Source organism: Lepidochelys olivacea (genome assembly GCF_965140295.1).
Source record: "Lepidochelys olivacea isolate rLepOli2 genome assembly, chromosome: 10".
In the NCBI taxonomy this organism is placed as follows: domain Eukaryota; kingdom Metazoa; phylum Chordata; order Testudines; family Cheloniidae; genus Lepidochelys; species Lepidochelys olivacea.
The window spans coordinates 7,170,232-7,197,367 of record NC_140420.1 but is presented as its reverse complement, the minus strand read 5'-3'; the positions used below and the strand labels follow the sequence as shown (position 1 = coordinate 7,197,367).

The window sequence follows — 27,136 nt, the reverse complement described above, 5'->3', positions numbered from 1 at the left end:
CGGACCCAGAACTGATCCCTGTGAGACCCCACTCATCGTGTCCTTCCAGCATGACTGTGAACCACTGATAACTACTCTCTGGGGAATGGTTTTCCAACCAGTTTTGTGCCCACCTTATAGTAGTTCGATCTAGGTTGCATTTCTGTAGTTTATTTACGAGAAGGCGAGACGGTATCAAAAGCTTTACTAAAGTCAAGATATACCATGTCTACGCTTCCCACCCATCCACATGTTCTAGCTTGGGGCTGAGGAGGACTTTCCTTGCAAAGGTGTCTGGGCACCTGAACTGTGGGGCAGGGAGCCTCTGTGCTCTCAATGACTGGGGGAGGAACCAGGACTGGCTGGGGAAAGATACTGGAACAAGGAGCCATGGGTGGGGGTAAGAACACTGAGATTGGACAAGGAGCCTGAGGAGGGAGCCCGTGGGGATGGAGAACAGGGATATGGGGAGAGGGGGAAGAAAGAGATCGCAAATGGGCGGAACTGGAACTGGCTAAGTGTGGAGAGTGGAACTCGCATGAGAAGCCAAGGGTGGGAAGAGACCAGACTGGGGCAAGTTAGAGTAGTCATGCTTGGGAGAAGTGAACGGAAGAATTTGTGCCCACTAGATCACGCTCCCCTCCAGAACCTGAAATAGATTCCTGAGTCTCACCATTCCTCTGTTGTCAGCAAATAACTGTGAAACCCTCTCGTTAAGATTCCCATCCCCATTTAGTGCCGGTCCACTATGATGACAACCTACTACTGCTATCAGTTATTTTGTTTGATCAAGTGGTAGTGGTCTGCGCACCCCTGCTGATGATCCATATGGGTGTCGGTATGATGCCACAGGATGGAATTTGAGGTTTTTTTCAGTTTGTTTTTAAAAATGTAGGAAATTACACACAGAAAACAACATTAAAAGAACATTTTTAAGGTTGTAAAATCTAGGCATTCAAAGCTAGTGTTATTTGCTTAAACTTGAAGTATTTGATACTTCAGATATTTTTTAAAATTCTTAAAATTATATGTGGCATTTAATGAGCTTAAATTTCCATAAAAGATATGACATAGTTGATCTCTGTTGTTTGCTACAGATCCCAGATTACAGGAATGCTGTGATTGTGGCCAAATCGCCTGCATCTGCAAAGAGGTGAGTAAGATCTACTCTCTTTGATTGGAGCAAGGAATATGTAACGAACGCAGTTCCTGATTTTAGCATTAAATTCAGGGCACTGGCATATGAAATGAGAGACTCAAAATGAAGGACTCAGATAACCAATTTATTTATACATGAAACTTTCCATATTGTTTCAGTAGTCAGTATTGCCGATACTAATAATTTACAGCACTGTGCAGTTAACATTGGATCCATGTGGGCATAGACTACTTGGAAAATCATTGTTGCCTTAATGACTCATTTTCAGTGAAGCTTTATTTAAAATATTTGAAATTTTACCAATGTGTGTGTATGTGTGGAGCTGTATGTGTATGTATGAATATATAGAAACTGTTTCTATATGTTTATTACATCTGAATCTCTGTCCTAATGTGGGACTTGAAGTCAACGTGAGGGGGATAAATAGAAGCATAGTAGTATAAATAAAGGAACACTGTCAAGGTTGGCAGGCTAAAAACATCGCTTCTCCATCTTCTGCCAAATCTGTAGAATGAAATATTTTTCTGATTACTAAAGTATGGACAAAAATAACTGATCCACTACCTAACGCACAGTGCTGTTTCTCAGACATTCTGTTTTCTTCTTCTTTTTTTAAATATTGCAAGCAGTCAGTTGAATGTTCATGAAATTATCTCAGTACCTTTGTTGTAATATTTAAGATATGGTCTTCAGCTTCTTCCAGTTTTATTATAACTTCATTGCTGTTTTAGAGGGTCTTTTAAAAATTTAAAGCATGAAAAAGTGAATCCAACAATGGAAGAACAAAGAGTGTTTAGCATTCTAAAAATATGTTAGGAATATTTATTACATTTAAATATGTATTTATATTTAAATATCCATTGTTTAAAATTTCAACTATGGACGAAGAACAATGGCAAGGCAAATATGACAACTTTGGTCCAAAATGGTTGCTTAATGTGATCATGATTTAGAAAGTGACTGGCCAAATCCTAAATATAGAGAGTTTATTCTCTAGTCTGGCTGAAGTGTGCAGGGTCCAGGGCAAGCTTTCTCTTCTCACTGAGATTAGTATTTTATCATGTTAACATGCTTGTTAAGTAATCATCCTTGATTTCTGGTTTTGTTTATTTATGGCTATCTATCCCTCTGCTCTCTGATGGAATTTCACTCCTTTAAGAAGCTGATAAGGAGTTGGATGATAGTTTAAGAATTAAGGGTGGCTTTTTTGCAGTCACAACTGATTACTTATGGAAGTGTTACCAAGACTTTTATATCGGGTAGTATGACTTTGTTAGTAGGAAAGGTTTGTTTTGTAATAAATCAGAACAGTTTCTAACTGGTAGCAGAGTACTAGGAAAAACTCTTTCATGTTTTTTATCTAACAGTATTCTTCATATGAACTAAATATTCCACTACTTGTATTCAATACCTCTTTAATCTGACTTCCATGTGACTGATGCTATATAAGCGGGTGCACTTTATTTTTTTAAAATAGAAGTTGTTTATAAATAATCATTCTGGCCCCCAATTGCATCCCTGTCTTGTAATTCAACTTCTGAATTTTACTGTTTTTCATATAAGCTCTTAGCTGCATACTCTTGTTGACAATAATATTAGCAGGATCTTTTTTATTGAATGTTAGAGTGTCTTTATTGTTCTGGGAATACCTCCTTATTGCCTGTAGTGAATCATACATAAAGGCCCATGAGCACAGTGAAATATTAATTCTGTTTCTGGCATCAATTTGATGTCTTAATTATCTGAATTGTAAGTATGCATCTAAATCTGTGAAGCTATAACAGTGCAATTGGATAAAAGATTATTTTTCTGTCCTGAAGACAGTCTAGTCTTTGGCCTTCCATTCCAGAACTGCTTGCATTTTGGTGATGAGTAAAGTGATCCCTTACTGTTTCATGTGGCTTAATCATGCCTGTTAGTCACAGGTTTGTGTTGGAGGCTGGGCAGAGCTGCCTTTCTGTTATGGTTGCTCCTGTAGCCATTGTGCATCAAGGAAGCACAAGGTCTTTCAGAGCTTTTGGGCATGCAGGTGTAGAGTATATCAGCTATACTCCTTAAGGAGATACATGATGCCTATTTTCTCTTGAACTGGCTGGCTCCAGTGTCTGGTGCTGAGGAAAGGTGGGAGGTCTGCCTTTTTGTTTCTCTTGAGGCAACTAGTTCCTGCGTGGGTGTCTGCATCCTCTTCCCCCGTTCCCTAGATATATTATTGGGACATATTTATACATACCTTCCAAAATGCAAATATAAGTCCTTGCATTTGCTCATGCATGTCAGTTAGTTGTGCACGCAAATAGAGAACCTAAATCCACAATTCACAGATTTGCACAGGAAAATATGAGGGGTTGCATGTACTCCTGTTTCTGTATGTGCATCTGTGGCTGAAAATTTGGCCTAATTAGTATGGCCTAGAAAATATTGAAGGCAACTGTTAGTCAAAATGTTGGTTCCTACAACTGTTTCTTAAGTAGTCATTTGTAAATCTGAGAGAGCTGAAGTGTTCTGTAAGAAAATTAATTGTTTGGGCAGGGGAGATAAATTCTTGACAAAAAATAACCAAGGAAGACAAATGTCAGCTTCAAACAGTTTTTCTTTTGAATGCCTATCTTTGACAGGAGATGGCTTAGTCTCTTTTCATTCAGAATGTTTGTTCAGTTTCTGGTCTCATTGCACAAGTCAGGTAAAAGTCATTTTGCATACAGCCTGAGCTTTATTCAGTTTAGTGTGGTGTCCTGATTTTGCCAGTTAGACTTTGTAAAACTCTTGTTTGTTGAATTGGAATTTTTAATTAAAAAAGCAGGTGGTTGGAATAAAAATCAGATGCTGTATTTAAATATTTCTTTAAAAAAATCCTTATTAACTCCAAAGATTGTAAGTGAAAGACTCTTAAATCCAACCTAGCTTGCCAGTGATGCTCTTTCCTTATTTATTGCACTTCACTTGGCTTGTACGATGAAACTGGACTTGTCAGTTCTAGTTTTTCACTTGCTATCCTTCTCCACTCAGCATTTGAGATGCTAATACTGCAGGAAAAATTATATTTCCCTTCTTTTCTTCCCCTGTGCAATCAAACAGTTCACTGATATTTTAAAATTTAATTGAAAACTTTATTTTTAACACATCTAAATTTGTACCCTAAACTCCTTGATATTGACCCTTTACGTAATTCAAGATTGCAATTGAAGAAATGGTGTATGGTAAGGGATTTTTTTCATTTTGGAAGTTTACTAAAACACTGGTTTTGACTTGCAACCAGTGATCCGGCAATAGGTTAAATAGCTGATTACTTGAGTTTTGTTATTCCTGTAGGATATCCACAGTTGCAAACCAGACTGTCTAGGTTATTCTGTGCGGTTTAGTCCACCTCTTATGTTCGTATACTTAATTTTAAATTGGGTATTTATTCCCATTTGAAAAAGTTTTTACCCAGGGAATGCAAATTAATCTGAGGTCTTGAATCTGCTGCAGTCAGTTGTGGACCACTGTCAAAAACCCTGCTAGTCTGAGAGACCAGTGTCAGTTTTAAGGCCCAAGATCTCAGGCTTCCGCAGGACTAGAAATGAGGGATGTATACAGTTGGAAAAGCTCACTTGAGATCCCTAGTTTTCAAATGGTATACAGCTTTAATTTCTAGCAACATTGGGTCATAGCGCTGTGGCACCTTTAAATTCATGCCAGAAGTGAAGTAGAAGAGTGTAAGACAATAATCTTATATGATTTTAACAGTTGATTTTTAATTCATGTTGCAGCTGAAAAATGGAAGAAGCAAGATGGTAATCTGAACTTAATGATTAACACTTGTTCTATTACTTGCAAAGGCTTGAAACACTTTGGCAAGACCAGTGCAAATGCTGTCAGGACTATCAAGCTTTTCTAAACCCAGTGATTAGAAGGTGTCTTCTAGAAGTAGTCCCTGCTTTCTTTTCCTCAGTTGTAGGAATCATTCAATTTTTCCTCTATTTCAGAAGTTAAAAATAGGCTTGTGTTGAGTGTTTGGGTTATTTTAACTTTAATGTATTCTTTCCTGCAGGGCACAGTCATTCGCTGAGCGCTTGAGGCTAGGAATTGCTGTGATTCATGGGGAAGCTCAAGATGCTGAATCTGACCTGGTGGATGGTCGACATTCACCTCCTACAGCCAAAAGTGTAGCTGCTATTCATCCCAGTTTGGAGATACCCAGTAAGTAAGTTTGTGTGTGTGTAACTGCTTATATTTTGGATTTTTCTAACCCATTTGAGGATGTTAAAAAGGGGTGGCTGTCAGAAATACACTAGCAAAGAATTACTACAGATACCTTTTTTCCTATGGTGCCTATGATTTGCAGCAGTGCAAAACTGTGTGGCTGAGTGACAAGGCGGGTAAGGTATCTTTTATTGGACCAACTTCTGTTGTTGAGAGAGACAAGCTTTCGATCTTACACAGAGCTCTTCTTTAGGTCTGACTGTGTGTCCTGTATGAGTTTGCAATACCTGCACTGACCTGGGTAAATAGACAAGTGAGTTCCTCTGCCTCATCATTTCATTACCTCATATCTTACACATTACTGTAAGGCTGTTTAGGTTTGATTTATTTAAATATTTCATTTGTGTTAACAGTATATAAACCTCCCCCCAAAAAAACTCTTCTCCCTTCCCTTCTCCACTTGAGGTAAATACATCAATTTAGGAAAGTAGCATCGTCCAGCAGATAGAGCATTGAACTCTGAGTCAGGAAACCTGGATTCTATTCCTGTCTGCCACTGACCTGCTGTATGATCTGGGGCAAGTGATTTACTTCAGGTTCCACTCATGATTCGTTTCATTAAAATGCTATGTAAGAGTCAAATATAATTAAATGAAATTTTTCATGGTGAGAAGAGTATCTGTTAACTGCCACACAGTGCAGAGAAAACTAAACAGCTGAGATGGATATTTTCCTGGCTAAAAAGATTGCTGGCTGAAAAGAATTAATCCCAAGGAGTGCTCCATATTGTTGTTTATAAGCTAATTTCATATAAAAATTGTGTGTAACAGGTAGGGTTTCTACATATACACCATACATTAGACTCAAAACCACAAAAGCAAGAGAACACCCCAGACCACATCCGTAATTCTGCGCTTCAGCTCTTCTTTCTGCACACACCTTTCTGCTAAAGTAACTCTTCCCAGTACTTACCAGTTGTGGATATTTGTTAGAGTAGCAGTTTAATAAATGAGGTGTGTGATAAAGGCTGCCGTCCATATTGGGGTACAGTTATGGTTGTGTGTATGGTAGCTGTGGTAGTGGTTAGGTGCATCCCTGTGGATTGAAGAGTAGAAGGCATGTACTGTAAAGTGGTGTGGCTTAACTTTTCATTTCTTTGCTGAAGTAGTTTTGTCATATGGTGTGTGTAGCAACTGTAACAGTTCCACAACATTTTTTGTGTATTAATTTCCTAGGCTTTTTAATGTTTTAGTTGGGGTGGAGGGGCAAGATTGTGAGAAAGGTGTTGCTAGTGGACCTCCAGGGTGTGGTGTTCCTGGAAACGTACTAGAGCAGTGGTTAATGACAACGTTATCCATTAGAGGGACAAGGTGGTTGAGGTAATATTTTTCATTGGACCAACTTCTGTTGGTGAGAGAGACAAGCTTTCGAGCTTCAGGCCTGAAGAAGACCTCTGTGTAAGCTCGAAAGCTTGTCTCTCTCCCGAACAGAATTTGGTCCAATAAAAGATGTTACCTCACACACCTTGTCTCTAATATCCTGCAACTGACATGGCTACAACATTGCATACAACTTTCTCCATTAACAGCTATGCTTTCTTGGCACTTAAAAACTGATAGAAAAATTATAGCTTCTGATAAAAAAAGATTTTTATCTGTGCAGAGGATTTTGTGTATGCTGAAGACTTTGTCAATTGGTCACCTACTGTGTATAAGCTTTCTGTTACGATGAACAGTGGCAAAAAAATGACCTTAGTGCTAAAAATGTATTAAAAAAACAAAAGCAAAAAATCTTACGTAACAGATCTAGTAAATATTCTTCTCTTAATTTTGTGTAGATAGACCAATTTTAAAAAAAAATATACCAGTTGTCAAAAAAGTAAGATTGAAGTTGGTCTGAAATACATCTGTGGATAAAAATGACAGTATTTATGCCCTTTTGCTTTTTAACATTGAAAATTTCACACTGAAAGGCCACCTCATATAGAGGAAAAACAGAAACGTATGTTCCATTTTAAACTAATCTCAGAATGGAACTTTAACTATGGAGTAGCAATTATTATCTTCAAAATTACAACAAATATAACCAGCACTGTGATAAGGTTTAACTTTAACATTTGTATTTTTATTTTAGCTTGTGTTTTCCCCTTCCCTTTGTAATTGTGGGAAATAAAAATGAAAATGCACTGAGTAGATGAAGGATGTCAGTTTTTTAAAAAACTTTGAATTTTCTTGCTTTTGTGGGATAAATTTTATTCCTTAACAACCTTTAATGTCAGCTAGTTGTTGGACCTGAGAATGATTTAGCAAAAGGATAGACTGTAAACTTATTCACCAACAGGTGTCACTGCTGTCAGTGAGATTTAAAAGTTTTAGGGAAATATAAATGTACAGAGCAGAAAATGGCAAAAGTAAAGATCCCAGATATGATTAGAGTACGTTTGACTGTATGATCCTGTAATTGTTGAAAGCTTTTATTTATACATCTGTTTGTCCTTTATATATCAGTTTGTTCTGTCTCAAATGTAGCAATTCCTTCTTGTAGTCTTCCCAATTCTTGTGATCCCTGTGTGAAGGATGGGTAATTGTCATAAGAACATACCATGCTGCTTTGCAATAGGGCGAGTGGTATAAATTAAGGCAAAGCAGCAGCCTTATTTAAAACTGCCAGCTTTAAAAGTTAGCATGGTTTTCAGTCACCGCAGGGCTCTTGGCTCTTGCCACACTGAGCCCACTCTTCTGAAGGTGGCACTTGCTTTTCTTATCAGGGTCATTGCTTCCAGAAATGCTGCTCACCACAGCATAGGATTGATGGCCATTTAGAAGTTGGAGATCTGTCAGTATGCATTAGCATTAGGTGCCTGTATCAGAAATATAGCCCTCTTTACACCTTGTCAGACATCCAGAAAAGAACTTTGAAGAGAATGCAAAGGTGCTAACATTTCAACTGAACCAAGCAGCTAAAGAAAAGGGCAAGTGATGCTGTGTGGAAATATTGCTTTATGATGCTTTGTACTACTTCAGCCTCTTTCATTTGAGGCTCTTACAACATTTTATAGACATTAAAACACTGGATGTTGGGAGGCTTAATTAACTCAATTTTACAGATAGGGAAACTGAGGCAGAGACTTTTCCAAGGTGCCTTGCAAGTCTTTGTGAGAGAATCCAGAAGGGAAAGCGTTTGCAGGTCACTTTACATTTACACTGTACAAACAATGACTAGGTATGGAGTCCTAACAAATAGTCTTGTGCTTTATTAATGAACGCATGCTTCATGCATACTTGGTCGTTAGATGGGGACTTTTCTGTTAGCAGTTCATTGGAAGGAAACAAGTAAAATGTCTTAACATCTCATATTGTATTGATTTTGTGTGTGTGTGTGGGGTGGTGCGGGTTGATAAAGTTCTCCTTGGAGTGATTGCGCACATATACAGTCCACTTTAGTACTGCACTTGAGTTGGAGATTTTTGCCAGCGGTACTCCTAAGTGGTGCATGTGCCCCTGCTGTCCTTATGCTCAGAGCTGAGGGCATAAAAGGGATGTGTCCACCACCTCCCTCTCAGTTCCTTCTTATCGCTTGTGATGAGCGTTGGAGCTCCCCCGTTGCTCTTGACCTGTGGTTATCCACCTTAGACACGTTTTTCTCCTGTACGTGTAGTTAGTTCAATTAGTTAGTTTATAGTCTTTCAGGGGTTATTTTGGTTTAAATCCAGGTGATTTCTCCACAGCAGTGTGCCATGTGCAGGTCTGTTATCCCTGTCACAGATAGGCACAAAAGTTGTTTAATTCATTTAGGTGAGTGGTACATGAGGGACAAATGTCCTATCTGTACCTCATTCCCCAGGAGGACTGAGAAGGGGATTTCCACCTTATGGTTCCTCTTATGGAACAGGCAATGCATCCCTCTTTAGAGCCTGACCCTGACCACAAGAGAGCAGAGAATTGCTTCCCAGGGATTGCCCCTTCAGCAGCCTCTGCTCCAAAGCAGTCTTTGTGTGAGATCTTCTTCCTTGCCTATGGCCTCCTCGACATGCTCAAAGCCTTCCGAGGCTGATAGGCTGCACTTCTTTTCTCATAAAAACAAATTCTCTGCTGCCGAGTCAGGGTGTGGTTGGAAGCACTGACGCTAGCACTGTCTTTGCAACCACCCTGAACAACAAATGCAGGAAGTTTTGCTCCAGAAGAGGTCACAGTCCAGGTTCTTTGACAGACACCTTCCTTCTCCTTTGGTCAGGTCTTCTCATATATGTTTCCTCCATCCTCCTAATTCTGAGGGTGATCATGGAGCTAAAAGGGACATTTGAAATCTTCCGATCTCTCCATCTGTTTTATAAGGGTGTATCTGGGCTCCATCTCCTGATACAACTTCCAGTAGATGAGTTTTGGTTTTTTCGCATCCTTTGTGTCTAGGGTTTTAAAAGGCCTCGTTTACACATATACTCATGGGACCTGAATTTAGTTTTGTCCTGTTTAATGGGTTCCCTCTTCAAACCTCTAGCAACAAATTCCTTGTAATTGCCATCAGTCAATACCGTGTTTTTGATAGCGATTGTGTCTGTGAGAAGCACGTCAGAGGTTCAGGTGGTGTTAGCAGGACCCTTCTTTCACAAAGACAAGGTTTCTCTTAGGCCACACTGTAAGTTTATGCCTAAGGTAGAATTTGCACTCCACCTCAACAAACCTATTCTTCTTCCAGTATGTTTTCCAAAGCCTCACTGTAGCAAAGCTGAGGAGAGGCTTCATATTTTGGATGTTCAAAGGGTTCTATCCTTTTATATAGCCTGAACAGTCTTTTAAGTCATCTCCAAGACTCTTTGTAGCCTTTTCTGATAGGCTGTAACTGGCTGCCCTTTAATCTTATCATATATCTCACTGGATGTCTGACTGTATCAAGCTTTGCTATGATCTAGTAAAGGTTGTGTCTCCTCTGAGAATAATGGCCCTTTGAACTAGGGCTTGTTCCACTTCATCAGCCTTCCTGAGTAACATACCAATAGTGGACATTTGCAAGGCTGCTACATAGACATGAGTACATAACTTTTCCAAACACCATGCTCTCACTCAGGGTTCCTGGGACAGTGTGAATTTCAGCCAGTCAGTGCTGCAGTCTCTTCAAGTAATCTGAAGTCGCACTTCCTCTACGAGAACAGTTTATGAGTGACCTACATTGGAATGAATATATGCACAATCACTCTAAGGAGAAAAAAGTTACTTATCTGTACAGTAACTGTTGTTCTTTGAGATGTCATGCACATATACATTCCATGGCCATCCCACGTTCCCCGCTGCTTTGGGTATTGGATGGGGATACGAAGGAATGGAAAGGGAGGTGGCAGCCATGTCCCCTTCGGCTCTGAGCAAGAGGACAGCGGGGACGCAGGCACTACCTAGTGATACTGCTGGCAAAAGTCTCTGATTCCAGTGTATTGGGCACGCACGCACCTACAGTGGAATGATTATGTGGCCAACGCATCTCAGAGAACAACAGTTACTGTGCAGGAAAGTAACCGTTTTTTCATACACATTTTACACCATTGTTGAGCCCAGAAATCCCAGTTCCTCCCTAGGAACTGAATGTCATTCTTAAATTTTACTGTACAAATTGCACTGCATACAAGACTTAATGGCTTGAGTTAGCAGACAGCAAACATGTGCCTTTAAGGCACCAGTCCTGCAAGTTATTTTATGGGTGAATCACTGTGCCCATCTGGAACCCCACTGATTTCAAAGGGATTCTGTGCAGGTGTTTACTCATACAGAGTAACTTGCAGAATCGAGGCCTAAATATTTATAGTTAATATCCTATGTGGAAAGACTCAGTGCTCTGGGCGTGAGACTCTGCTGCCCAAGGAAGCAGAGCAATGATGGTGGAGACAGTTGCTGCTTTGCTTTTATCTATGGAAAAAATGAGAAACGATGTCTAGTGCAAAGCAAGAATTTCCTCATTCATTTTAGCATGTGCAATTTTTCTTCTTTTTTTATCCTTTAATCAGTGCTGATTCCAAAGGAAAAACCACCCATCACAGTTGTTGGAGATGTAGGAGGAAGAATAGCCATCATTGTGGTGAGTGGATATTTTGGATCAAAACTCTGATAGCTTTGAATTTCGGAATGTGTGTGTATATTTGTGGGTATCCTTTAAAGTAGGGCTAATTTTGAAGGTTTTCCTATTGTATCTAAGCTAAAATTGTCAAACTCCTGACATGTAAGAGAGCTTGGGGTCACTCTAGTCTTAAATTAAGGATACACAGGGCAAGAATTCAGTGGAAGATCCTATCTTGGTTTTCAATCTCAAAAATTAATTTCCTGATTTCCAAATATAAGTGAAATCTTTGAAAACAACTTGTTTGGTTATTTTTTTAAAAATCCCATCACACTCTAGTTCTCTCTCTTTTTAATAAGCTTGAAATGGCCTTCCACAAATCTTGCCAGTGTCTAGTTGAAGGGTCATTATTAAATGCTGAGCTGTTGGCATTTGGCATTTAAAACTTTTAACTAGTGCAAAAACATGAATTGTTTGGATGTTTGCTCACTACACGAACATTCTAAGCGCATAAGGAAGACATTTAGGTTGACTCTGAGGTTTCCTAATATCCTTGACAGGCTCTATTAACTGAGAGCATCCGAAATTGCAGTATAAATCTCCTTGATTATGGACTTAATATTTCTGTGCCCCTTCAATAAAATGAGTTTAGCAGCTTACTTTACATGAATAGAGAGGTTAATTAAGGTTAGTAAAGAACTTGAAGATAATTGAGTAGAAGATGTTGCTAAAATACATTGGATTTCTCTGAAGCTTGTGCTCAGAATATTGGTGTAATTGTGTGTAGTGGCTCATCAGCTGAGCAAAATGGCAAGCTGCTCAGTCTTAATGGAAAAATTGCATTTAAGGCCATTAATTTCAATTTTCTTTCCACTTTCATAATTTAAATGACCAAGAGAATTTTTAATAACAATTACACACAGGTTGACATTTGAGGGAGTTTAAAAGTAAAATGGATCACTCCCTTCTATCTCTCTGAAATCTTTTAATTTTTTAATAAAATACTTAAGTGCTGTTTTAGTTCTTGATGATGGTGCCAACTCTCTCTTCCAGTGTAATTTACTGATGAAAACTTCTGGTGGAACTTCTGAAACTGACCCGTTAATCCAATCCTTGTACTTTAATACACTCTTAGGGCATTGCTCCTGTATTAAAAGCAAGGAGGATGTCAGTGTGTTGGGGAAGGCAGAGTGAAGAAAAAAGGGCTGGTTAGAAATGATCTTCCACAGCTAATAGATGTTAACAGGGCTGCATTCAAGATGTTAAAGGACTAAAGAGCATGTGTCAGAATAAAATGGAAGAAAGGATGGACCAGTTTCTTTGCCATATTAACTAAACTTTGGGTAATGATTGAGGTGATTTGGAAAAGCTTTTCATAATGACTGTAAATTTTGGGGTCCCTGTACATCATCTTGAATTAATGGCCATTTTGTCTTTTAACTGAAGTCTTTCCACATCTTTTTAAAATCAAATGTTTTATCCCTTGTTGAATTTCAAAGTTCAAAAATAAAAAATTATTCCAGGTTTTTAACTGTCCTATGGGAATATTTATTACTGTTTTATTAGTAAATACATTCTGGGATTTTATTAAATGCTTGGTTTCTTCCCTCATGCACCCTCCTGGTTACATGACTGAATCTTGCTGTATAGGTTTTAAAAATCCTCTTGTGCTTTAGTGAAGAATACTGCAATTAATTTTCCAAAATACACAATGATAGACACAGAAAAGCAGGATCTGGCCCTGATAGTGTCTACTGAATGGGTCGCCTGAAACTCTGTCCAAGAGAGTTTTCGTAAGGTGAAAGCCTGGTAGCTGGACTCTGTTGCATCATTTCAGAGAAACAAAGTTTCATGAATGTTAACACTGCAGATCTAGACGTGCCAATGACATAAAGGCTGATGTTGTCTTAAAGGACGCTTGAGAAATTGCATTATTCTTTGGGGTTTTAATATAAAACGTTATTAATTTGAGATCTTAATGTTTGGAGTAACTTTTTCTATAGGGGAGTCTTTGGTGTCATATTTAGAGCCATGGCAATTCTCCTCTCCCACACTCTGTTCCTTGAGCCCCCAAATAGGATAGTAAGGGTTACTATCAGTAAATTAATAATATGGTTTGTATGTAGACTAGAGAAATCTACTTCCTTGACACCAGTAGAATTACACTAGATCTGTCTGCCTCTGTTGCATGGCCTGTTTGAGGAAGTGTGGAGTCTTCATTGGCCTGGTCCTATTTTGACAGGATGACATTATAGATGATGTTGACAGCTTCCTCGCTGCAGCAGAGACGCTCAAGGAAAGGGGAGCATACAAGATTTTTGTAATGGCGACCCACGGCCTGCTGTCTTCAGATGCTCCCAGGTTGATAGAAGAGTCTGCTATTGATGAAGTAAGTGTGGGCAGGATGGGCTAGCTTCAAAGTTCAGAAGCAAACCAAAATGATGAAAACTTTTCAGAAAATTCAGCCAGCTTTAAAATCCCCACTGGCTTGGCTCCTAAAATATTTAATATTGATTTTTACTAATTACAATATCAATTACAAATTTCAGGAACAATACTGTGGCTGTTTGTTCCTGGCTTCACTTTTCAGTACAGATTAAGGTTTTAACATATAATTATTCCATTTTTTAAAGTCTTCATGAATACTTTAGTGATGGGTGCAGCATAATAATAAGACCCTAAGTAAAGGATTGTCAACATATGGAGATTCTCCTTAAGTGAAGAGTAGTGAGTGCATCCCCTTGTGTGTGTTTGACAGGATAAAGGCAAGGAAGGACTGTTTCTTTAGCATTCATAGATAGGTGAGTAGGTAGGCATCCAACACAATGAATAACCTTTCACAAGGCTATGATCCTGTCCATAAACAGTCACAAAAGGAGATCCTGCTGTGCATCAACCATTTAACTTTCTCGGGATCTGGAGGGAAGAACTTGCCTTTTCAGACGCTGATGTGATAGGGTGCAGATCAGAAACTGAAGGGAAAAGATCAGGGAAAAATCATTTGTACTGTGACAGTTTCTCTCTTTTTCTCTCTCTAGGTTGTTGTAACCAACACGATTCCACATGAAATACAAAAACTCCAGTGTCCCAAAATTAAGACAGTGGATATCAGTATGATCCTCTCCGAAGCCATTCGCAGAATCCATAACGGGGAGTCCATGTCTTACCTTTTCAGAAATATAGGACTAGATGATTAATCTTTTCTTTTTATTCTAAAGAAATACCAAGGGCCAAACTGGAATTGTATAGAAAACAAGCTGTGAAGCATCATGCTTACCTTAATATTTCAATTGAGTCATTTCTGTTTTGTTGTTTTTCTTGGTTTAAATTTGAAGGTAGACCAGATTTCAAGAGCTATTTTTCTTTGCAGTTTTTGAAAAAGACCCAAAAGTTTTCCAAAAAGAAAAAAAAAAGTTGTTCTAGTTGCTTTTAGGTTAGTTGCACTATGTGTGGAAAACAAACACTTGAAGCAAGAATGTAGCTCATAAACTAAACATTCCTTCCCCAAAGCTGCTTGCTACAAGTGCTTTAAAAAGTTGATAAAATGAAGTGACTGTATAATATTTGCATTTTAAAAGCCAAAAAGGTTGTACTGTTGTATGCAGTTAAGTGACATTTTGTAGAAGTGCTTTTATAGAAAAGCATATGAAATATGCACCTGTATTTATTTTCTGCAACAAAGAATAAAGATTTGTTTTGTGTGAGCTTTTTAAAAAATGTTTATTCAGAAGTTACTTGCATTTTAGAATGTGGCCCTATCAAAAATTGCCATTTGCGGGAGGTGTGATGTTGAACAAAGTTGTAAGGTTTGGTACATTTTCCTTACTAATATAAGCTGAGCGAGCATACACGTTAGGGAAGGTAATTGGCTTTATATTGTTGCTGCTTTACTGTAAAAGAACAAAGGGGGTGGGGAGGAAGGAAACAAATATTTTACCACTTTTTGGTTGAACTGCCGTACTTCACTAATTGTATAGACAAACAATAGTATGTAGTTTTATTTGGCAACAGAGGTGTGCGAGGCACTTTACAGACAAGTAGACAGGGCTCATCTATCATAATTTTTTACATTATTTATTATTCACTATCATGGTATCAATTTCTGCTCCGTGTCTTGCTGTTGACCAAACTGTTTGTAACTTGGAAGGCTTGGCCTTCCTTAACATCCATTACCCACATGTGTGTTTTTCACACATGCTTCGTTAGATCAGTCTGGAGCCATTCATTTGCTGAGTATGCTTTTTGAATGCTGTTTACAGGCAATGGCAAATAAATATTGTTCTGCTTCATTAGGGATGAGTCGTGTCAAAAGCAATAAAATAGTGCTTCCTTGGGTTTTTTCCAGCCTGCAAGTGTGCTAGGAGGGTTGGACCAGAGACAGGCACGCAAAGCAACAGCACTGGGTTCAATCTTAGGTTTCAGACCATTTATGTTATGGAATAGAAACACAGGCCTCTACCACTGCTTAAATCACCAAGCCCTTGAATTGTGCTGGTACCAGGAGCCTTGAGCAAGTTTGGCATACTCTGGAGGGAAGATAGTGGCGAGTTTATACACAGTCAGTTTAGACAATGTATGAGAGTCATGGAGCTTAAAGGACCCCACTGGTTCTGGCAAGGAGGGAATTAAGACCATAACCTCTTTGAAAACTTGATCCAGTTTTGGATATGTGTTCCCAGCTCAAACTCTTGTCTGTAGTTACACAGGAATAAACTACATTGCAAGATAATTCAAGTTAGAAAGGTAAGTATTCAAAAATTAGGAAATGCCAGAATGAAGGTTGCCTGTGCAATCTTAATTAAGCCCCCTTGTGGGTAAGCATTATAATAGTCACTAATTACATGATCACATACTGTCTTTTTTCCCCAAGGGATGGAGCATGCTCAGTCCTGTCCCACGCAGGTGCTGTAAGAGGCTTGAACATGCTCAGTGAGGACAATCTTCAGAGACTTGTTAAAGTCTCTACTGAGTATGTACAAACTGCATTTTTTTTTAAAAAAGCTTATAACTTGGCCAAATTTAGGTGGGTTTTCATGGGGATGGAAAAGGCACATCCCTGACATAAAGGCCACTCCTTACCGAACTTCAGGCCCCTGCTCCAAAGCACAGGAATGCTAGAACATTTGAAAGAAAAGTTCTCAAGAATTTTTTACCATGGGCAAAATATAAACATCCCTAGCCTTGTTCTCAAACAGCTGAACTGCTATGGCTGAAACTTACAAAAAACAGTCATGGAAAATTTCAGCCCAAATTATTAGTATCAGAATTTAGTTTTTATTGTTTTATAATGTCCACAGATACCTGTTTATTTTAAAGCATTTTTTCCTAATTTTATTGATCTGAGTTTTCGCAGTTGTGGGAAATTATGGGGAGATCAGACCACTGGGGTCAGACAATAATGACAGTAGACATTGAGATTCAAAAAGTTCAAGCTTTAGAACTGTTAAAACACAAATTGTCAACATCACATCAAAATATACAAAGTAACTATCCTTAAACTCACTAATAAGTTCTCAGGCATCATTTTTCTTTCTTTGCCTGTCTATTAATTATGATGGTTATCTAAGAAGAGATTTTTTCATTGGTTTGTGTGTTTACAGTGAACTTGACATTTATCAACATTTAGTGATAAAAATCTAATCTTTCCAACCAACCAAAAATAGGGATTTATAATGGGAAGTGTCAGGCAATCCTAATAGGTGGTGCTACCAGCCCTCCTATAATAGATTTACCTGCGGTGGTAAATTTTGGATTTGGATCTGGATTTTGAGCTCCCAAGTTAGTTGTTTTTGCATCTAGGGACTTGTTTTGACCAGTAAGAGAAGAATGAGTTTGGAATCTGGGGTTTTGTTGCAGGTCAATCTCTAATTTATTATGCCTTGCAAATGGCTGCAAACAATCTTTGGCAACGCCAGAGAGAAGTGAAAGATCATCTTTGCTGTCACTGTTTCACTCCAGCAAAGAGAGAGATGCGTTCCTAACATCAAAGGGCATGAATGAGCCTTTGCTGAGGTCAGAATTCTGTATTTGCAAGCAGTCAGTCCATCACCATTTGCCTTGTAAGGTATATTGAGTAGATGAGATGCAATATAAAGCCAAATTCTATTTGCTTTTAAACTTGGAAATCCCTTTGTGTCAAATATTACTGCAATCAGTGATAACCCTGTGAGGTTATCTTTCATAAGGTTGTTACCTTCTGTATTTCCTGTCCAGAAATATTTGGCAGATGTCAAAATACAGCATTGTACCTGGGTTATACTTTAACAAAAATAGATTATTAAGCAATTTAGCGGTGTTACTAGTTACACCAAGTTGACATAGTAACACTTACATGGGCTCCAAGTGTATTAATGCAGGTTATATAGTAATTGGCCAGCAAGGGTATGGCCTGTTAAAATTTAGTCCAACAGGAAGAGCACGTACACAAACATTTACAGAAGTGAGACACAAATACCCTAGGGACTTCAGTGACTATGTCAAAATGTTGGAAAGACAGGTTGATAATCTGTTCAGATGAGTAACTGCTCTACATTTTATTAATTAAACCCTAAAATATGTGATTATAATGTATAGCACTATCTTAAATAAAACGGAGTAGGTTGGCTAAGCATTCAAAGCATAAAACAGTTTGATTAATAAGTGTTATTACACATTTAGGAAAGCAAGCATTTCTCTTAATAATCTTGCAGCCCTATCTATGGGCATTCCTCAGCACTAAACTATAGTCACCTATATGAGTAATTCCTGTGCACAGCAATGCGGTAGTCAACAGTTCAGGGGAGGAAGTGAAAAATACTGTATGCATTTATGAGGCTCAAGGTGAATCAAATGGAAAGACTGGTCCTTTTAATACAGCAACTGGTATTTGGAGCCCCATCCTCTTGGGGGAAAGTAGCTGGAGTGGAGAAGAAGCACAGAAATCTAGTTGATCAGCTCTCTGAGCAGAATGGAGACGGAGTGGTGTGTGTGTGTGTCTGGCATTTATAGTGTCTTCAAGCTGCAGCTCTGTAGTAGAATTGAAGATGGCTGGAGACTGGACTTCAGGAATCTGTTAGGGTGTCTGGTCCCTTGGCTTTGTTTTGGCTGTCCCTCTTTTATGACAAAGGAATCCACAGAGTTTGACTTCAGGGCCTTATTATCTTCAAGTGAAATTATGACACACATGAAATATGTGTGGTATTGCTTTCCTACCATGGCCAATTGCCAGGGTGTTGTGAGCGAAGAGAAGTTGTCTTTGCAGCTGCTGCTGGTTTCACCTTTTAGCCCTTTGTGATATCAAAATTACTCCCATGGTAAATCTTACAATCACGGAATGTAATGCTGGAGGGAAATGTGTGGTCCCAGAACACAGAGCAAAGTTTTCAAACTAGAGGTTCTCCACCTCCATAACATTCAGCCTATTTATTTAGAGGCTTAGCTGTTGGCACCGAAATTTGAAAATGTTGGCCTTAGCACACTTATTCTCCCACAATCATACCCTGGAGGGGATTAGCTCATCAGCAGAAACGTTCCCATTGAGAAATGAGTCTTCGACAAAACCCTTGATGGTTGTTCCAGTGCCATTGCTCTTCTGGCCAGGAACCTTTCTATCTACTTTGTGTTTCAAACTTTATTGTTCTGTGGATCACTTTGTGTGAGATGCTCTCAGAGACCTACGGCTCCCCATAGCAGCCCAGAATGTTTCATTCTGTATGTCAACGGGACCACAATGTCAGATCCAGTGATCTAAAGCTAAAGTAGGGCACGTTTAGATAAGGTCATTGCTGCTTGTAATACCTCCTTTGTTCTTTCACAAAAGCTTTCCTCCTCCCCTTGGAAACCGTGAAGAAGGAGAGAATGACTAAATCTTGCTCTGCCTTGAGAAACAGCAAAGTAAAGCCCATGGTTAAATACCTGAGGAACATGCCTCCAAGATTATCGCTCTCAGGGCATCGCAATTCAAGTGGACATAAGTGGAGCCAGTTTACGTTCTGTTGATTGCAGATAGCCAGAAATCATGTTCACAGCTCAACAACTGCCTAACTCCCTGGACTTGGCTTTGGCTTCCTGGAGCTGTGAGGAGCCATATGTTAGCAAAAAGGGGGAGGAAGGCAGAAGCCAGTCTGTACTTTGACAACCCGTCTGTCCACACAAACTACTTCGCAAAGCAAAAATCCCAGCTCCGGCTTGTTTAATGATCAATTCCCACAAGCAGCCAATCAGTTACTGAGTCAGTGATTGTCTCTCTGACACTCTGCTGCTTTCTCTGGGGCTGGGCAGGGAGCGGCGGGATGATGGGCGACAATTCCACCGCTGGATCAGTTACCCCTCTGCAGCCGTTCAATGTTGCTGACGTTATTGTCATCGTGGCTTATTTTGCCTTGAACGTGGCTGTGGGGATATGGGTAAGAGGGTTTTTGTTTAATTAATTTTCCTGTTATGTACTTAAATCTTTGCAATTTCTGTCTTCTCTCTCAGGACAGGTTTCTCAGGTGCCATCTGAAAGGATCGGGAGCCTTGTTTTTGAAATCCTCATTAGTTAATTGCTTTATTTTGCTATTGCACCTTAGCAACGTGCCTTTCTGGACTTGAGCCTGTGAGGTGCTTTGGACACTTAGGTTCCACTCACTCCATCCCAAAGGTTCCCAAAGTGCTTTGCAAACTAAGGCCCTGATCCTGTAATTGGGTCCACCTGCCTGGCTTGGATTGCAAGATAAGGGTCTACACTCCTGATCCTGCAACTTAGTAGTCCTCAAACAATGAAAAAGGGCTCCTTATGTGAGTAGGGGCTGCCGGATTGGGCCCCAGACCACTCCGGTGGATCGCAGAGAGGGGCAGCTTGATTATCAGAGGGGCTGAGCACCTTCAGCTCCAAATGACTTTCAGGGGTGGCTGAGCACCTTGATAATCAGCCTGCTCCTACTTATCCTGCAGCACAACAGGGTGGAGAGAGGAAATTTTGGCCCAGGGAAAGCTACTCTTACTAAAAATGTCTTGGTTTCTCCAATCTTCTCTGAGAGACCCCAGCAAACTGCAGAAAGCTCGGTTTATCTGCATAGAAAGGGCTGAGTCAGTCCAACTAGAATTTGAATCTTGCAGCTTTCAGAACATGTGAAAAAGAAGCTTTATTTCTAATTGCGCTCATTGAGAAATGCTGTCTGAAAGATGTTCACTGGACTTGTGTGTTTAAAGTGAAGCATGTGTTTAAGTGTTTTGCAGGACTGGGGCCAGAGTACTCAGCGCCTTGCATGGCTGAGTCTTAAGAAGGCCAGGACACATGGCAGGTGTGGCCAGAGGGAGTCTGTCCAATAGATCCTACTTTAACAGACACAGATGCATTTGCAAATGTTTTTACCGCCCCTACATAATCCTTAACGGGAAATAATTGTTTCTATTTTTATGATGCTAACTGTTCAGCGAGACACGAGGTGAGGCCAAGTTAGAGCAGAACAGTGTCTCCTGTATGGGAACAAATTGAACAGCCTGTTCTACCTGTCTGGGGTCTGATATGTTTGTTAGTCAATCCACACACACACACACACACGCCCTCAGTAGGAGGATCTATGGCTCATGAAAGCACACCCCTCTCCCACTTGAGCTAAAGGAGAAGCTCTGTTAGTTGTGGTAGTATTAGGGGCCTGCTCTAACATCCGTTTCAGTCCATAGGAGGACTCCTGTTGACTTTCCGGGGTGTTGAATCAAACCTCTGCCCAGGCAGGGTTCTCAGCCTCTGTTGGCCTCCAGCCGTTGGATGTGAGCAGGGCTGAGTACATCCATGGTAGGATGGTGGTACATCCAGGCCAAGTCTTTCTGCTCAGCACTGAGGCTGAATATGACAGTCCTCTATGATTCCATGGCCACTCTTGCCTGATTGGCTCTATCCTGCTCAAGGAGCTGCCACAGCTGTCATATAATCATATGGCCTAGTAGCTCGTGCACTCGACTTGGACTCAGGAGACCTGGGTTCCAGAGCTTGCTCTAGCGTTTTTCCTCAGTTTTCCCATCTGTAAAATAGGGATAATGCTGCTGCCCTTGTGTGTAAAGCTCTTTGCAATGTACTTATCAATAGCTCTAGATAAGAGCTAGGTGGTGGTGTTATAATCATCCCTCCGTCACATGGCTCTTGCTAGCCATCCAAAGGCTCCTGCCCCTTGGTTGCTCTCCAGGATGGGTTTACGAGAGCAGGGCTGCTTTCTTTCCATGCTGATCTCCTTTTCTTCTCAGTCCTCATGCAGGGTGAATAGAAACACGCTCAGTGGCTACTTCCTTGCTGGCAGGAGCATGGCGTGGTGGCCTGTAAGTAGATGCCATCTCTCTCTCTCTCTCTCTCCCCCTTGCTCTAGCTTCTCTTCTGTCCCTTTATGCAGGACAGTTCCCAGCAGTCGGGTCTCACTCTTGGAGGTCTGTTGCAGAGCCATTGCCCCTATGAAAAGGAGGGAAGCGGGGTCTCTGGAGCAGTGGTGGCCCATGCTGTATCAACCCACCAACACCTCCAGTGCCCAGGGAGATGGAGCTAATATCATCACTCTTCATATGTCAGGGAGTTGCAATCTTCTGCTGGGTGTAGCGGCCTCAGTACCTGGCTTGCCACATGGGGTATCTCTTGTAATACACTCAGTTCAAACACCTTGCGATGAATCACCAGGCATCTCAGATCATGCCCCATGATGCATAACACAGGAACACACTGGATTCCCACCCAGGAGGCAGCCAGCATCAGCCCGCCCCTGCCTGACTTGGAGCTACGTCTCATTTCTCCAGTGGTGGGGTCCCTCTTTGCTGCTGCCCCTCTGAAGATCTGTGATCTGTTGGGTCCTGCCAACCAGGACTCAGATCCCAGATCAATGGGATCTGTGCTTAAACTACCACTGCTCGGATGGCTTGGGGGGATCCAAGCCCCATGGTCTCCTATGAGATTTCCCCGTAGCCCAGTCTAAGCTTGGGTAGGGCCATTTGGAGCAGCAGGATCTGAATTCTGTCCCTGCTATTTCCAAGCAGCTGTGCCTGGTTATGACAGCAGTATGGTGACTCCCGCAAAGTCATAGGTGGCCCCAGATTTGTTACAACCAATATATTCATTCCGCAGTTCGTTCTTGTCTAGAAGTGCAGGTTAGTTGATCCCCTTCCCCGTTCCCCTTCCTTACGGCTCAGGTCTGGGCAGCATTGCCCAGTAATGGCATTTCTGCACTGTGGCAAATGCAACGACATGTGATTCTCTGACAAGTGTTTGCATGAGGAAAAGAAAGCCCTGGGCTCCCAAATGCCTCCCAACAACAAGAAATTCAGTTAGCAGCCTTGTGAGTGAGCACATCCCAGGGCGCCTCTTCTAGCCCATGGGCCCTTTAAAACTGGAAGCTGTAATTGCACATCCCAGGCCTGCTGACTACAGGAAATCATACAAGTTTTCCTAGCTCTTAGGCAGAGGAGCAGATGCTCCTAGGAGCTGTCTGGGCTCTGAGGAAGGGAAGATCTGGACACAAGGGCTAGATGAGACCCTGAGGGGCAATGAGATTGCTTGAGTGGCTGTGTGTTGTTTTGGATCCTTGCTTCTAAGGCAATAGAGCAAAGCCCTGAGCAAAGGAGCTGGAATGGTGCCCTTGTTTGGAGCACGGCTTTGTCTTCTTTAGCTGGTGGATCAGCCCCTCCAGCTTACGTGGAGACGCCTCGTGGCCAAGCTGGCTCCTTGCAGTCTGCTGGGCGCTGCAGCCTGCTCTTTGCCATCCAGGTGAACCCCGTTTGAAACCTGTTCAGCTAACACGGGTTCCTTTGGCAGCATAGATGGAGCCACTCTGTTCTGCTTCAAAAAGCAGGTACTTGCTGTTGCCTGATTTTTAGGGGATTCATATTCTTGTTTATGTAATATGGGTTACAGGCTCACCTATTGATCTGATCAGAAGATAATAAGGTTCTTGTCCCAGAATCATGGATGTATGACTCAGCTGAGAACCAAATTCAGCCTTGCAGATTTTTCTGGAGATAAATGGAATAATAATCAAATGGAAAAGTAATCAATCAGAATGACAAAGGAAATAATATTGTCCTAGAGATACATGTGGTATTATACACCATAAAACTTCCTAGATTAACACTCACCCTTCCTTGGTAACCTGGTGGTAAGAGACGAAGGATCAGCCTCGCCTTTGGCATGCCAAGAGAGTCTGATGGTCTAAGTTCCTCAATTCTTGATTGGGAGGTGCAGAACTAAGGAGAAGCTAGAGAGCTGAAAGACTATAGAAGCTAAAACTAATCAACTAATTAACATGATGGTTTGCTTGTGTTATTGAGCCTGACCACTATGTGCCCACCTTCCGTGTCCAAACTTAATCTCCTCACCCACAAAATATCGGGGTATGCTTACACTCTAGGCTGGCATGTTCATACCTATTAATGACCATTAGCTCATCCTCACATCTCTCATTTCTGACCTAACCGATTATTTCCACGTTCTTTGTGGTGTACTTGCTGAGCTTAAAGAGGCCATAACTTAGGTAGCCATCTATCTATGCCAAAAGTCTAACTTGCTTTAACTCATCCTCACTTTCCTAGGCTAAAGGCCGCGAACACATGTATGCTAACTTGCTTTAGCTCAACATACAGGATGTGGCCTGTAGGGTCCTTGCGGTATGGCCAAAAATGCTGTAGCCCAAATCCATAAATCTATGAAAACAAACAATCAAGCCCATAAGGGAAGATATATAAGCAAGCAAGCAGGCTAGCCCTATGGGATACGTAGCAAAGATGTTGTTGCCTAGCTAAGCTGTGCCTGCTCATGGCGCCTCCTCGCTTTTGGCCTGCAGATTGGAGCCTCCCTCTTTGCCAGCAGTGAAGGATCAGGGCTCTTTATTGGACTGGCTGGGACTGGAGCTGCTGGGGGAATTGCAGTCGCTGGCTTTGAATGGAATGTGAGTCACTTTGCCTTATTAAGCTAATCAGTCACTGGAGCCAGCAGGGACAGACAAAGCCTTACCCAGCTAATGGGGCATGGACATAACCCCATTAGGGCTGACGGGGAAATGTGTCAGCCATGCTAAGCTCTCTGTATCCCGTTATAGGCGGGGCCACATATAGATGTTCAGGAGCCTGCAGATGTACTTGGTGCTTTAGTTCATCCCCTAGGAGCTCATGCTTCCAGATCCAGAGATCCCAAGTCCAACCCCTGCAGATGTCCCGACCGCGGCTGTTATGGCAAATTGATAGACCAGAAACAGGCTCCCTGGTTTTCCAAGCATTTCTCCAGAAGGGGGTTGGGCTCTGCATTAACGTAAGGCGTTAAAATGAAATCTCTGGTCATCTGGGGAGTCGGCAATGCCAGGTGCTAAGTGCTGAGATGGGGAGTGTCCATAGGGGAGTTCTGTATCCCACCCTCAGACACACCCATGCTCCACAGAGCCCATGGAGATCAGAGTGTGCATCTCAGGGCAGGGCTGGGCCCAGCTTGGGCCTCCTGCATGGGACCCAGTGACATTGCTAATATTAAGCTGGAGGCCCTGCTGCGGACAGAACAGTGATTTATCAGACTGTGCTGTGCCCCTGCTTCTCCGTAGGCTACCTATGTCCTGCTGGCGTTGGCCTGGGTGTTTGTACCAGTCTACATCTCCTCGGGGGTAAGTACCGTCGGAGTCTACCAGACACAGCCGGACAGCCCCACTTCCATAGCCATTACCAGATACTGTCACTGACTGGCTGCGACTCAGGGCAGGATCTGCGGAAACCCTAACCCTGGGTGAACTCTGCTGTCTTTGCCCAACCCTGTGTGAAATAGACCCCACCAGCCTGCAGGATGGGTCCATGACACACACCTGGGCGGTTCTGATTCCACCCAGCAGAGAGCAGTGGGGTATGTGCGTGCGCACATGTGGCATGGTTCCTTGGTTGCAAACGCTGATTCCTCACTGAGGTGGCGATATTAGCCATGCTCCTATTTCTGATTATATTGATACTAACAATGACTCTGTAGTGGTGCCTGCAGTGAAATCAGGCCTCCCACTTGTAAGCCGAGCTCAGTTCCTAGACTCATTGGTTCATTTCAGGATCTTACAGGCTGAGGGGCTTTTATAGCTTTGGCAAGGGGTATAAGACCCTAGACAGACTGGCTTTGTGTAGGGCCCTACGAGAAGCCAGAGGGCTTGGTCCTAGCTATCTCCCTCCCTGCCTGGCACCAAGCCCCACTCCTAGCCCCATCACCTGCCTGCTGGTGTCCTTTGGAGTACAGCGTGTGCCTGCATGCTGGGTGGCATGTGTCCTTTGTGGAGGTGAAAGCTATGTTTGCCTGAGGCTGCGAGGCTCCCCACAAAGCCCCCTTCCCCGTCCCGCTCTGGGTTAAGAGGGAGTGCAGCCATTCCTGGGCTCCGTTCGGCGAGGGGAGGTGTCACTCGGTCCCTCAGGCACAGAGCTCCCATTAGCCATGCTGGTGTTTCCTCATTCTGACTTGGGCTGCAGCTGCCTTTGGCAGGGGGCTGCCATGCCATGCAGTGACCCTGGGTCATACCTCATCTCTACCTCTCAGATTGTCACCATGCCGGAGTATCTCCAGAGACGGTTTGGAGGGGAGAGAATCCGGATGTACCTCTCAGTCCTGTCACTCCTGCTCTCCATCTTCACCAAAATATCGGTGAGTAGCCAGGACTCTGTATTGCACTGAGGGCTCTGAAACACTGGGTGTCCTAGAAGGCATCTGTCTGGCGCTCTCTGTCCACTGAACACCTGGGCAAAAGCCATGCAAACAGTCAAACCTGTCCAGGAGGGGTTTGGCTGCTTTGATGGTGTTTAGGGATTTGATTTCCAGCCAGTAGAGAGTTAACTCTGTACTCAGGCCTCTGAGGGAGAGCAAGGCTCTGGGAGGGAGCCCAGGGGACGCTATAAAAGCAGCTGTTGGAGGTCATGGAGAACGCAGAGCTGAACACGCAGGAGTTAGAAGAGTTGAGAGCCAGTGGGGGGTTGTCTGTACACCAACGATTAGGCCAGGTCTACACTAAAAAGTTAAGTCGACCCAGCTGATGTAGACAGCGCTAGGTTGATGGAAGAATTCTTTTGTGGACTTAACTACTGCATCTCGGAGAGACACGTTAACTGCTGGGAGAGCTGCTCTCGTCACTAAGCGAGTGGCTACACTGAAGCGCTCCACTCGAGTTACTGCACTGGAGCGAGCCCAGCGGGAATGGGAGTAACCAGCCTGGCACCACGCTCCTCTGGCTACTCTGGGCGATGGGATGAGCAGAATGATTGGCTTAGCGGCTGAGGAGTTCTACCTCAAGGTGCTGTGTCCCCACCGCATCGCTAGCTCTGGAGCAGAGGTTCCCAAATGTTTCTTGTTGCGTCCTGCCTTCCAAATCTACCAGCGGCCCCGTACCCCTACCCCTCTCATCACTGACACGTTGTATGTTCTTCTTCACGCTTCCTGTCTTGAGCCATCGGTCCATATTTCACTGTTAGGTGCGTACGGATATAGTGACAGTGTGCTGTATATATTATCGAATCCCACCCCCTAAGTTCTGAGCTCAGATTGGACGGGTGCTGGGCCCCTGAACCCGCGCTATACGGTGATTGGATGGGAGGGCTCCATATGTCAGCGTCTGCGTGTCTCTGTGTTCTCATTGGTACATCTTGAAGTAAATTAACTACCGTATTTTATATAACCAATTCCCACAGAATTGTAAAGCATCGTCTTGAGTCGCCTATTATGAAAATACAATAAATAAAATAATAAATCCACCATTACACAATTCCTCCCGCGTACCTCCCAGAGATGTCTCACGTGCCCCCAGCGGGACACGTACCGCAGTTTGGGGACCACTA

At 42.1% G+C, this 27,136-nt stretch overlaps 2 protein-coding genes across 3 annotated transcripts in view; both read left to right on the top strand.

Annotated features, from left to right (window-relative positions):
• The window catches only part of PRPSAP2 (phosphoribosyl pyrophosphate synthetase associated protein 2), a 33,555-nt gene extending 18,510 nt beyond the window's left edge, over nt 1-15,045 (top strand). The window contains exons 8-12 of the mRNA XM_084641921.1: nt 1,077-1,132; nt 5,169-5,317; nt 11,313-11,383; nt 13,605-13,751; nt 14,401-15,045. Of these exons, the coding sequence (XP_084498047.1) occupies nt 1,077-1,132; nt 5,169-5,317; nt 11,313-11,383; nt 13,605-13,751; nt 14,401-14,559 (582 nt within the window). The 3' untranslated portion in view covers nt 14,560-15,045. The remainder of the gene's footprint in view (nt 1-1,076; nt 1,133-5,168; nt 5,318-11,312; nt 11,384-13,604; nt 13,752-14,400) is intronic.
• A 4,525-nt stretch (nt 15,046-19,570) lies between these two features.
• The window catches only part of SLC5A10 (solute carrier family 5 member 10), an 81,429-nt gene continuing 73,863 nt past the window's right edge, over nt 19,571-27,136 (top strand). Inside the window, exons 1-5 of one of the 2 annotated variants that reach the window (XM_084641631.1) lie at nt 19,571-19,746; nt 21,566-21,637; nt 24,139-24,243; nt 24,886-24,945; nt 25,848-25,952. In XM_084641631.1, coding sequence (XP_084497757.1) covers nt 19,633-19,746; nt 21,566-21,637; nt 24,139-24,243; nt 24,886-24,945; nt 25,848-25,952 — 456 coding nt within the window. In that variant the 5' untranslated portion in view covers nt 19,571-19,632. The remainder of the gene's footprint in view (nt 19,747-21,565; nt 21,638-24,138; nt 24,244-24,885; nt 24,946-25,847; nt 25,953-27,136) is intronic. The other variant, XM_084641632.1, reaches the window with a different exon arrangement.